At 42.7% G+C, this 13,547-nt stretch overlaps 1 protein-coding gene across 1 annotated transcript in view; it reads right to left on the bottom strand.

Moving 5' to 3' along the window:
- The window catches only part of LOC144722023 (ras-specific guanine nucleotide-releasing factor 2-like), an 85,319-nt gene that overhangs the window by 33,868 nt on the left and 37,904 nt on the right, over nt 1–13,547 (bottom strand). The window contains exons 3-4 of the mRNA XM_078600086.1: nt 7,480–7,627; nt 5,846–5,938 (exon numbers count right to left, since the gene is read on the bottom strand). Coding sequence (XP_078456212.1) covers nt 5,846–5,938; nt 7,480–7,627 — 241 coding nt within the window. The remainder of the gene's footprint in view (nt 1–5,845; nt 5,939–7,479; nt 7,628–13,547) is intronic.

Raw genomic sequence — 13,547 nt, forward strand, 5'->3', positions numbered from 1 at the left:
GTTCTCCTCACAAAAGACCTTTGAGACTGGTCCATCCACCCCGACAGATATTCTTCAGCAGCTGACATCATGGCATAGTGGCATTGTGATCGTCTCTTCTGCGCCAACTGAGGCACGCCAAGTCCAGCACCTGGAATCTTTCTGGCACAGACCCTTTATCGTTCTTCTGCAGTTTCCCCTTCCACGCATTTTAAGGGCAGCTTCCCTCTCTTTATATGTTCAATATATTCCAACTCACACTCGGGCACTCTTCCCAGAAGCCAACGCTGCGTCCGAAGTGACAGCGGTTTGCTCTCATCGGTCCGACCGCTCTAAGTCTAGGACGCTCGGAGGTCATGGCGAGAGAACGGCATCGACAAAGGTCGCGGTCCGGTGTTACAACTTGGAATGAGGCAGCCGGGTGACTCGAGGGACTGACGCTATGCCCACATTGGTGGGCTGGGCATGCACTACTGGAGCCCTCGGCTCAAGTTCCTGGCTGCCACACCTGACAGGATCTGCCCTCCCACCTGCTATGACTTTAATGGGTTCAGCACCATTTACCATTCAAAGGCCGCATTGGCAAATAGGAGTAGAGTGCACCAACCGCTCATTTGCCAAGTGTGAGAGAACCTACCCTGATAGTTGTATTAGAAAGCCCATTGGAGTATATCAACATGCATGTGTTCTATTCGGTGACAGCATATGTGAGTATCCACTTATAGGTGGTGCAGTAAGGTAAAATATGAGACTAAAATGTATCTCTTTGTATGTATGTATGTAAATAGTGCATTAGAGTATGCAGGCGAAGCCTATGATGCCAAATTGTAGTCTGATTATGTCAGGTGGCTAATTTGGCGTGATTAGCACGCCACGCGCCATATGTTGGTGTTTTTTTGAAGGCCAACATCCAGAAACAGACGAGGGCTGGCAGGTGTAGCGTTCACAATGCACGAGACAGTGGCGCGCGTGAAGTCATTCATGCGGTGAATAGCAGAAGCTGTGGGGGGGAGGGGGGGGGGTTGAGATTTGGGTTCTCAAATCGCAGCGGTTGGCCCGGGATGTGTGGGCGCCACGCGCTCCGGAGCGAACGCTGCCGACGCCGACGCAGCCGCTGTCAATTAGCACAACTCCTTCCCATTAGGGCTGCTCACCTCTCCTCTGTAGCCAGCTATGGCTGCAGAGTTTGGTAATACATGTTGTTCACGTCGTTTATTGTGAAAATTCGGTCACAGTTCCTATGATCACTGTTTCATTGCTTTTATGGCTTTATTTTGGTGATTTTTGAAAAGTTTTTCGGGTTGGCCATGTTTGTTTGTTATAGTACAGAGTTAGACTGATGGCCTTAATCTAAGTTGTCTTGTGGTTGTTGTTGTTTGACTTGCATCCCACTGGGATTGTTGCACACAGTGTTGGTTTACGGTGCTTTTTCTGCAATATTTTGCTGTCTTTTCTTGGATTTTCTGTTTGCACATAGTCACCTTAAGATGTTTTCTTGTTCATGTTTTTGTTTTTTGTTTGTTGCGGTTGCACCCGATCCAAGAGCCGAATGGCTCACAGGGCTATACCTAATAAATGAAACTTGAAACTTTAAACTGAAGTAAACGCAACAGTCGGTGCTTTAACGTAACCTTCGCTGTGGAACACAGATGTTTGTCTGACTGGCGGTGGGCAGGCAATGGTACCAGCAGGGCAGATAATATGCCAGCTCAAGACAAGAGACCACAAGACTGTGTGTTTACACTGCTCTTGCGAACCTTTCACAGGGATTAACAAAAAAACAATGTCACACCAATCACCCCATTGTCTTATTGACATATGAATAATTACACTACTTGTTGTGATTGGATAATGAGCGTAAAACAAATAAGCAAACAATAATTGACATTCTACTGATGGGTGAAGACCTGGTGATGGGGTTCGTTTGGCTATACTTCACCACACTGGTCAGTGCAAGTTGGGAGGCCGGTACTGGTTCAGATATCAATAGTCTATCATGTTAGTCCATTTATATTTATACAACCTAGATCTTGGAAAATGTCTATGGATGTCACTTCAAATGTCACCAACTGAAAGTGTATATTGTTGCCTGACTGCTCTTCTGATGTTTAGGTTTTAGACTTTTCTTCAAGCATTCTTGGCGTGGCTGTGCAATCTTCAATTCAACGTTTTTGATTCTTTCTACATACAGTATTTCTATCACGGTTAAATGGCTATAGACATCGCAAATGTTGATTACAGAGCCATATATAATATAACTAAAATAAATGAAGTCAGCTTCGTCATTGCCACAGCTTCATCCAAGGTGTGCAAGTCACACCTTTTCAGACGGATCTTCCCATAAAATCAACAGTTTTAAAATGAAAAAAAACAGAAACTGCCTCTTCACGTTCCGTTTTTTTCATTTACCAATTCACTTTCGCATGCGATTCGTTGCGCACGGTCGCAATTTACTTTGCTCAGTCGTTGTTATCCGGCGAGGTCGTGACGGGTTTCTTTTTCCCATTCCTCTCGCTGCTTTATGTCCCCTGTACCGTTCTCGTTTCCGTTGCAATGTGCACTGATGCCTGTTTCATTGAGGGCAATATTGGCACGTGAAATAAAGATTGATTGACTGAATCCCCCCCGGCACCAACAGTGGGGAAATAACAAGGATCAAAGCCCTCCGATGCGTGTTGGGGTAGGTGTTACGGCTCGTTGTTCGGGATGATGTCAGACATTTTGATCCACGCGGTCGAGAGCCTCTTCAGCTACGCGTTTTGAGCCGCTCATTTTTTGCTCCCTCCGTTATGCACGCCAGAGGAAAGTGAGACGTTCAATTTCCTTCCCAAGGAAGCTTCCAGGATGCGGAGCGAAACGTCGGACACCATGTCGAACAACGCGCGGTGACAACCCCCGACGTGCGCCGGTTAGATCGAATAACACGGACGCAGAAAACCTACAGGCAGTCGTCTATCGAGAATTAAAGGTAATATTTCACAACGCGAAGGCATGTTGCGACTGTGAAAGGGGACAAGTAGTATATGTTGCTACGAGAGAATCATGAGCACAAATTCCCTGACAGATATTTGTAAATCCACCAGAAATCACTGCTTCCAAGCACAGACGAATTTCCAGCAGAAATCAAGGCACAGGTTTGAGTCGTATCCAAGATAAAAGAGAAACCCTCCAGCATTAACATGCAAAAATGTATGACAATGGCTTACACGATAAGCCTATCTGTAAACAGGAAGCCAGTTTGGGTATTGACTGCAGCATTCAAACCGTTGCTGTCATGGTGACTCAAATGGAAATGTTGAAAGCGGCATCTGCAGATACTAATGTGCACTCAATGCGTGTCCATCTGATGTCGGCAGTTCAAATACCTCTGACTATTGACCTGTTCCAGTCTACTAACGCTGGGGATTTGTTTCACGATGGTGCTGTACATTCCATCGGGAAGGCTGTTAGCGTAGCTTAATGACAGCATTGTGCACGTGGGAACCGTGTGAAATACGGCGCAAATCAGCCAAGCAATTTAAGCCGACATGATGGACTGCACTGAATATATCAGGAATCACACGCACACACGAATATATATATATATATGGATGGTAAATGTAGTGCAAACCTCATTTACAAAAAAAAAAATCCCTGCACGTGTAGTTTCTTAAAAGAAGAGCGCTGCTGCTGTGCTTGCAGGCATCGGTGAATTAGATGGGGTTCATGTCAGTGGATTTTTTAAAAATTAAATCTCCTCCTGTCTTCTGTACTGAAAATGTGTCTCATGAGAAGGTTCTGTATTAAATCCAGAGCGGCGATCGGTACTAGCTCACAGTCAGAAAACACGTACATGTGTGTTAGTTCCCACCAACAATGGTCCGCTGCACATGATGAAGGATGTTTGCACGAATAGCTTCGCACATATAAAACAATAATATTACTCTTCATTTATCCGGGAAATCTCAGCAATGCATGAGAATTATTGGGGATGTCATGGCCAATTCCATTTTAAGGAGTGCTTTACGTGTGGGAGAATACTGCACCCGGGGAAACACCCACTCCTACATACGAGGGTGTCAACACTTAAAGCTCCACACAGATGAATTCAAGAAACCATTTTTGTACTCTCTGCCATGTCCTGGACACCTTGCAGGCCAAGCGTAAATGTTACGCAGTCTACGATGCTGGTACTAACCAGGATCACCCACCCTTAGCTCCTGAGATATGATACGATCAATCAAATTTATATTGATTATGGCTGTAATGGATGTATAATTTAGTTTACGATGATATGGCTAACCAAAGATAGTTGGCTACATCATCATCTGACCAAACAGGCAATCAATATGCCCAAAGATAATATATACTTTGAATAATTTACATATAATTGAAATGAATTTCTTTGTAGAAATACATATGCATTGCTTAAAAAGACTGGAATGAAACCTAATGTGCATCAGTAATAATACGTTTCTTTAAATTACATTACTAATGGTCATAGTTAAAAATCAAATAGGGTTTACTTGAATGTCTCAAAAAAATAATTGAATTACCTCAGAGTAGGCTGGAGGAAACTTGGTATGCTAAGACATGCGCTCTTCGTCTGTGTCAGCTGTCATTGTTGAGGTATGTTCTGTGTGGTCCAATTGTATAGGGAAAATATACGTATGTTTACATGAGTTTATTTTATATATGAATTAATCATGTCTATCGGTACAAACACATAGAAGAACGAGATGTCCAAACAATGGCAGTCGGTTTTGTGTTGAGCCAGATCTGGGATTGAGTGATCGTGCTCTGCGAACAAATAATTCTTTAGACAGCGGCTGAAATAAATCCATGCGGGACATTTGCGGAAACGAGCAGCTCCATTATGCCCGAGTCACCTCCTCATGTTGACGGGGGGCGGGATGAAGGAAATTTATTGTTGTCATTAATCACATTTGTCTCATTACTGCTCCACACGATGCTGTACTTACAATTTTAATTGGCCCCTCAGGCTTATTCTTCCATAAAAAAAAATGAAATGCCTCGCGATGTCACCGTTTAAATTCATCAAAGTGAGGTCACCGCAAATGGCCGTTAGAAGCTGCTTATTCACATATTCTGTTTTTTATACCGTGGATCGATGAAACGGACCGATAATGCCATTGCTTTATACATGTGTTTTAGACACGAATGAAGCAACTGCGAGAATATGTAATAATAGCAGCCTTTGAATGCACACTAAAATAATGTATAACTGTGGACGCTGCGTTCAAAAAGAAAGCCGTACCTGACCTCTGTTGCCTATCTTGTATTAATCATTCTCTCACCAAGATTAAGCCATTGCAACCATGCGAGTCATAACTCACAAGTGCAACATTATTCATTTTTCACTTTCTGTCCAAAACGATGATTTTGAAAAGCATTGCATTGTACAGATATGCATTTGAGGCATTTTCCATTGTCTCAATGAACGCTCGTACTCTAGACTGTCTCGGGTAATAGCGATGCTGCTGTGATTGTGAGAAGCAGCAAATTGAACACGCCATAGGTGATGAATAATGAGTTCGTGCTCATTGTTTGTTTCATGACGCTGTTCGATCCCATAATTAAGAGCTGTACTTGCATCTGATATTGGCCTGAGTCTTTCCTGAGCTTACTCAGCCGATAAATGAGCACTTTAAATAATAAATTACCATCATCACTCAGAATACAAGGGTGGCCCAGCAATAATATTGATGTCCTCACCTTTTTGGTAGGCCATGCCAGCCGAAAAGTCCAAGAGATTATATCGGAACAAATTGTAGCTTTCCCATGGCCTCTATGCTCAAATATTACAGCAAAAATAAACAGATTCACATTCCAAACACAACTGCACCCAGTAGCGCTCAGGACTGACCTTCTTGATCTTCTTGATGTCTGGATCTTCCTCCTCCTGACCCACCAGTTGCCTTGGCTGCATGCGCTCCTTAGTTTTGTTGAGCGCCACAATCTACCGCAAAAAAAGAATAATTGTGAGGTGGCAAAGTAGTACGATAAGCAGGCAAGTGTTTTATCATGCCGAAATAAAATAACATTTTAGTCCATCAGTTTTCTGCAACGAACATGTTTGGCAATGCTTGTAGAAGCAGGTAAAACTCGGCAATGGTTTTGACTTTCTGAACCTCATCGGCAGTTCGATCTGTGAAACAAATTTTTCTGGGGTTTCCAAATGATATAGGCAAGAGCTCTCCATCAACAATAAGATCACGTAGATATGGAGATACGTGACTTTACGGAAAGAAACAAAGAATATGTATCTACGTGACTTTACCGAAAAAAGACAAGGCGGTGTGGCTGGCTCCGCCCTTAGCCACGACCACCTTCCAGAATCCTCGAGCAGGATCTCGACCCTGACACGTGACCACCCCTAGCCCCCACTTGGAGCCCCTATGTAGACTTAACCGGTCACGTGTCCTCTGGGGTCTACCAGAATGCCACGGTCCTTAGTAACCCCATTTCCATGGCCGGCACTCCCACACCCCAACGTGGTGCCATCCAGCGCTATCGATCAGCACTCACCGAGCCCCTCTAGGGCCGGTACTGCACCCACATCCTCGTGGTGTCCGCGATGTGAATACACTGCACGCCGTGCCTCTCTAGGGCCGGCATTACACAGTGACATCACGCGATGTCACTACATATTCAATAAAAATTCAACACATTCGTCAATAAGTACACAATTATTTGTACATTCAATTCGTTCACTTTGATGTTTGACCACCACCCTAACCCATTTATGGCAGACCCACCATTGTTATTCGCCTTGGTTATTTGAGTTCTGGTTTGTAAACGTGTTAGACGAGTCATAAACCGAAATCAAAGTAAAAAAAAGATCAAATCGATTTGGATTTCAGCGCATAACTGTAGCAGTACACACACAGTCGTGATGCTATTGCTTTAATGATCAATTTACACCATAGGCTTCATCATAATACTGCAGCATTGTGTTTGAAGAATGATAAAGTGTGCATATATGTGTTTATTGGAGAGGATCCTTAAAATACGAGGCCTAGCCCCTTGCGTTAATCTGGGCCCGGTGTGTATGCACAGGCATTGTTATTGCCCCCTCCTGCACCTCCAATTAGCACGGTTGCCGACGTACGGTCCGAAAGAAGTTCAACATACATACAAAGATAAATATTCCCCGTATAGCCTGCACAGACTGTTGGGGCAAGTGCTGTTAGCAAGCACCTTTGAAGGCCAGCACGGCACACGAGGGGGTTTGTGGCTAACACCACGTCTTGCCACCTTTGTCTCCCCAGTGGTGACGTTTACACACCAGGCACTTATTCGAGTTGATCTAGGGGAGGCCAAGGACCGGTTCAGATAATCGTCACTGGTGTCGACCGTGAGCGTGAATCGAACTTGGGTCGCCGGGTTCGTAGCGCAGCGTGCTAACCACTACACATGCATACACACATCTTACTACTACTGGAGTCTATGAGAATACACGCGGAGAATGTGGTGTTAGTGGATGTGCCAGGGCGGTACCTCTGCCTTGAGGCGCGTGATCTCCGTGTCCTGGTCCTCCAGCTGCTGCCGGAGTTGATTGGCGGCCGTCTTCTCTGCCTCCACGATCTGCATGATGTGAATGTACTTCTGGGCCAGCACCTCTCTCTCGATCATCATGTCGCTGTAGCTAACGGACAAGAGCGTTGCCCAGAACGACGAACACACAAGGAGAGGGGGCTGTTCAGAGTTGACCGTAACGAGGCCCCTACTAACACCAGGAATGTACTCCACCAAGGGGGTCTCACGGAGGCCAACGACTATTTGTCGCGATGGCCATGTATGGGATATATGCGGCTGATTCATGTTTTGCTTGTGGAGGAGAAAGTTTTTAAAAAATATATATTTTCCAAGACGGAGGTACTCTGCAAACCTACCGGCTACCTTCAGAGATTTGTTCATGAAGCCATCCAGATATATAAACACAGACACAACTTCAACCGAGAGGATGGGTACAAACTGAGCAATCATTGGAAGGACGTTATTAACCAGTTAAAGTCTTAACTGACTGTGATGTTTCCATCCTACCTGCCTATGTCAACTGTTATTTCGACTCTGTGTCTCTCTCTCTCTCTCTATGCCTCTCTCTTAGATCTCTCATGCTCACATGTCCGCTGCATTGCACTCTCTTGTCTGTGGATTGCACTCTCATTCTCACAGGCCCTTTGGATTACACCCGTTGGGTTGCACTCCCTCGTCGAGGAGGCCTCTCTCCTCCTTTTCTACAGTTACATGCTAATTTGTCACATTAACATCATGCTAATCTCTCACATTAACATATCCACTTCCGTGCCCTCTAATTTCTCACGTTAACATCTCACATTAACATATCCACTTCCGTGCCCTCTAATTTCTCATGTTAACATCTCACATTAACATATCCACTTCCGTGCCCTCTAATTTCTCACGTTAACATCTCACATTAACATAGCCACTTCCGTGCCCTCTAATTTCTCACGTTAACATCTCACATTAACATAGCCACTTCCGTGCCCTCTAATTTCTCACGTTAACATCTCACATTAACATAGCCACTTCCGTGCCCTCTAATTTCTCACGTTAACATCTCACATTAACATAGCCACTTCCGTGCCCTCTAATTTCTCACGTTAACATCTCACATTAACATATCCACTTCCGTGCCCTCTAATTTCTCACGTTAACATCTCACATTAACATAGCCACTTCCGTGCCCTCTAATTTCTCACGTTAACATCTCACATTAACATAGCCACTTCCGTGCCCTCTAATTTCTCACGTTAACATCTCACATTAACATAGCCACTTCCGTGCCCTCTAATTTATCACGTTAACATCTCACATTAACATAGCCACTTCCGTGCCCTCTAATTTCTCACGTTAACATCTCACATTAACATAGCCACTTCCGTGCCCTCTAATTTCTCACGTTAACAGCATGCTAATCTCTCAAATTAACATAGCCACTTCCGTGCCCTCTAATTTCTCACATTAACAGCATGCTAATCTCTCACATTAACATAGCCACTTCCGTGCCCTCTAATTTCTCACATTAACAGCATGCTAATCTCTCACATTAACATAGCCACTTCCGTGCCCTCTAATTTCTCACATTAACATCATGCTAATCTCTCACATTAACATAGCCACTTCCGTGCCCTCTAATTTCTCACATTAACAGCATGCTAATCTCTCACATTAACATAGCCACTTCCGTGCCCTCTAATTTCTCACATTAACAGCATGCTAATCTCTCACATTAACATAGCCACTTCCGTGCCCTCTAATTTCTCACATTAACATCATGCTCATCTCTCACATTAACATAGCCACTTCCGTGCCCTCTAATTTCTCACATTAACAGCATGCTAATCTCTCACATTAACATAGCCACTTCTGTGCCCTCTAATTTCTCACATTAACATCATGCTAATCTCTCACATTAACATAGCCACTTCCGTGCCCTCTAATTTCTCACATTAACAGCATGCTAATCTCTCACATTAACATAGCCACTTCCGTGCCCTCTAATTTCTCACATTAACATCATGCTCATCTCTCACATTAACATAGCCACTTCCGTGCCCTCGTCTAGGAGGCCGCTTTCCTTCTCTTCTACAGTTACATGCTAATCTCTCACATTAACATCACTAGCCCCGGCCACTTCTTTATGACTCTTAGGCTACACCCATTTGAAACCTTTTAAAACAGTCTGCCTCAGCAGCAGACCATGCTTTCCCACCTGATGACGGACGCTTGTGTTGCGCCCGAAACGTCGTGATTCATATTATTTTATACCTGCGTGATTTTACCGAAAGAACCAAAGAGTATGGATTCCTGCAGTCACGAAAGCTTCAAATCGAAATTTCATGTTTGTTATGGGCTGAAGCCAAAAATAAACAAAACAATCGATATAAATAGGTCAGTATAACGTATTCACCGTATAAATACCGAGTGGCAACCTGGAAGCCCTGCAACGATCATGCAAACAAAATCCACCAAAACTAACTGCCACGGCTAATTGGCTGTAACATTTAATTGACACTTTGAGGAATAAACCTACAATTTATACAATAGCAATTTACATAATAACCAAAAAATATTACCAATCTTCAAATGCACGTGATTAAAGTCATGCACAAATGCATGCAAGAGCGTGTAATGTTTATGATGGTTTGCCACAAATAACTTTTAAGTTGCCTTTTGTAGTAAATAAATAAAAGCTAAATCAGTATAACAGACTAAGGGTACATTAATTGAGAGGTCGTGTGAATGTTTGATGATGAAGTGGGAAGTAACACAATTCGAATAGGCAAAACATGAACATTACTCAGTCTACAAGATTTCATGGGCTTTGTATTCATTGGAGCCTCATAGTCAAATGACAGAACAACACATCAAACGATGAGCTCTATAATATATCACAGCAGACACCACTTAGTGCAATAATACAGACAGAGCAGCAGTGCTGAGCTTCTCATGTTTCCAAGATGTCAGCTGGCAGAGTCCCTAAGGGCACATTTGTATATGTACAAAAGCATTCGGTGCAGACTACAGTGCAGATGGGAAGATAATGTGAGAGACATGTGAGATTGCAGGTTTGTCTTTGATTCGCCTTTAATACATATCCCTTGATGATACAAATCATCTCTCAAGTTTAATGCGACTCAAAGTTGGTCTGGGTCAGCTATAAAATTGAGCTGTAGAAATCTGCCACCACTTAACAAAAAATCAATGCCCTAGGAAGCAATATGCTATTAATGGAACTTATGTAATTGAAATATGATTAAGACACATTGTTCGGGATTTTACTCACTTTTTACCAACACAATATTGAAATCAACTATTAAATCTAAAATGAAAAAGTTATGTTTTCCACCACCTGCTTGTAAAGATGATGAATACATGAACATGTTGAACTTCTTTCACACCGTACGTAGCCAACCGTGCCAATCGGAGGTGTAACATCGATAGTAATAGGACAAAAAAACTGACAGCTTATTGGGGCAATTCAGTAACATCACCGTATTAAATATCATTCACTATACGTTTATAATTTTTGTATCAGAAAAATATTATTTACAGCCCTTTGTCAACTCGTACCACCAATTAGCACAGTTATCTACGTACGGTATGAAAGAAATTCAACATACATACATACATGCATGCATATAATCCGCTGCTGGATAATGGCCTTTCCACACAGTGTCTCTCGTGGGGGTTGTTTGACCATACTTCACCAATATAGATCAGTGAGCCCAAAACTGGTTCAGACATGATTCGCCATGGATGATGGTAACCAAACGCAGGTCAATGGGTTCATTGCGTAGATCACTAACCTCTACGCCACCACTTCTCTACATTTGTATTGTGCCTCTGATGGCATAGACCACGACGGCACTACTTCGCTACCAACAAATGAACGTAAAGCTTCCATTTCAACCAAGCAAGAAATTTAAATCTCACCGACGAATATTGAAAAAGGCATATGTGAATAAGAGTACAGGAAAACACCTGAGCCAACAGCTGTTCTTATGCAACGTCTATTTCACCACATAACATGTGTAATGGCAGGGTGTCACCTGGCGGGCTGGAAGGGTAATCACGGGTATGGGCAAGGTTATGTAACAACTAATCAGAAGGGGGGGGGGGGCATATCTGGGTTAAAGGTAAAAGGTGGAGTTAGTCGGGAAGCTCCAGGAACCTGCTTGAAGGTTCTGGAAGGGGGTGTGGCCAGAGGCGGGGCCGGGCCACGCCGAGAGGTATATAAAGGGGATGGAACCGAAGGTTCAGGGTTGTTGCAGGGTCCCGGGTCCTAGCTGCGTCACTGCTCCGCGTAATCTCTCTCCGTCATCTGGCCGCATGCAAGATCCTCTGCACGGCTCCCATCGCCGTCATCGTCACACCAGTCAGTCAGCTGTGTGGTTGGATGAAGGCGATGGGACTATGTAGAGAGGTCGGTTGTGCTTAGCTAAAGTAGAGACGGATATATATATACTACCCAGTGTTGTGCCCAGTGAGAGGAGACATATCTCTATGTATCGGCCTGTGTTGTGCCCAGTGTGAGAATAAATTAGAAGAAGCCCTCTACACGACGCGTCAACGGAAGTCGCTAATTACACGTGTGAACGTAAGGGTAATCCATCAAGTCCATTTAGCAAACTGCAGGAATCACAACCACCACTCTCGCAGCTGAAAATCCATCTTCATTGCCACTGTCCCTGATTCCCATATGGCACTGGGAGTTTCCCCAACCGGTTTTACCCAACTCCATCCTAAAAAAATACAGAAGATTTCAAAGCCCCTGAACTTTAATACAAGTCTAAGAGGAGTGTGGCATTACCAGTGTCTAGATATAATGTACAACATTATAACCACAATACTTGCATTCCAACAAAACTAAAGCATATGTTATTTATGAATGCACATTGTCTTTCGATGTTGTGTATAATTACATCTGAAGTGAAAAAAAAATATTTTCTATGAAATACATTTAAATAACAAGCGCTTGTTTCTTTTGAATTGTATTTGAAAATTACAACTTCTTTATCGTATACCTCGTGTAAACAAAAATAACCCCAGTTTAAAAATGTGACTCAGGGGCCCATGGCTCCATTGTATTATCCTGCGATTTCCTTTTTAGAAAAAAAACATAAAGTACGAATTGTATATTTAAAGTATGAATTGTATATTTAAATGACGTGGGGCTATTGTTGTCTTGACTGGAGACTCGTGCAAAACACTGTTGGCTATGACTACAGAATTTTGTTTTACAGGACTTGTGTTTGGTATGCTGTGTGGTTTTATCGAACGTTAACAAAGGGGGTCAAAGTTAAGAATTGATGTTTTGACTTAAAGCTTTCATGACTGCAGGAGTTCATAGTCATCAGGATGACGATCGCTTGTGTTGTGATCGAAATGTCGTAGTTTTTTGTTGTTATTCTTTTTGTTATTTTCTTTGAACCTATCGACGTGAAAGAATAAAAATAATTGATGTTTTTTAAAAATAAAATTTTTTGAGTTCTCATACAAGTTTTATTTTTAAATTTATTTCACTATTTTTATTTTTATTATGTTTTTGCTTTTATTTTCAATGTCTTATTTACATTTTTTATTATTTGAACTTTTAATTAAAATTGTATTATATATTTGTTTTTGTTTTCTATCTACGTGACTTTACCGAAAGACCCAAGAATATGCATATGAAAAAATATCACGAATTATGTTGTAAAAAGTGAAGCCCACTAATTCCCTTTAAAAATATCCATAATTTCGAAGATGACCCAACAATTTAACATCTTACAGAGGAGCAGAATAAATCATAGGTGAAGAGCAAAATTCGTTTCCATGACCACAAAGCGCGAGATGTATGGCTTTAGCTGGGAATACTGTAAACAGATGGTGGTGAACATGGCTGCATTCCCATTTAGTCTCGCCTGCCACATATACGTGTCATCAAATGCGCATGCAAACAGACGGACCTCAAATCCTCAAATTGTGTTCTGAATGCAAGGTGTTGAAGCCTAACTACAAAACCACCGCTCTTCATTGCAAAGGCCATTCTGTGCACT

Source organism: Lampetra planeri, chromosome 13 (genome assembly GCF_965212315.1).
Source record: "Lampetra planeri chromosome 13, kcLamPlan1.2.h2, whole genome shotgun sequence".
Lineage (NCBI taxonomy): Eukaryota > Metazoa > Chordata > Hyperoartia > Petromyzontiformes > Petromyzontidae > Lampetra > Lampetra planeri.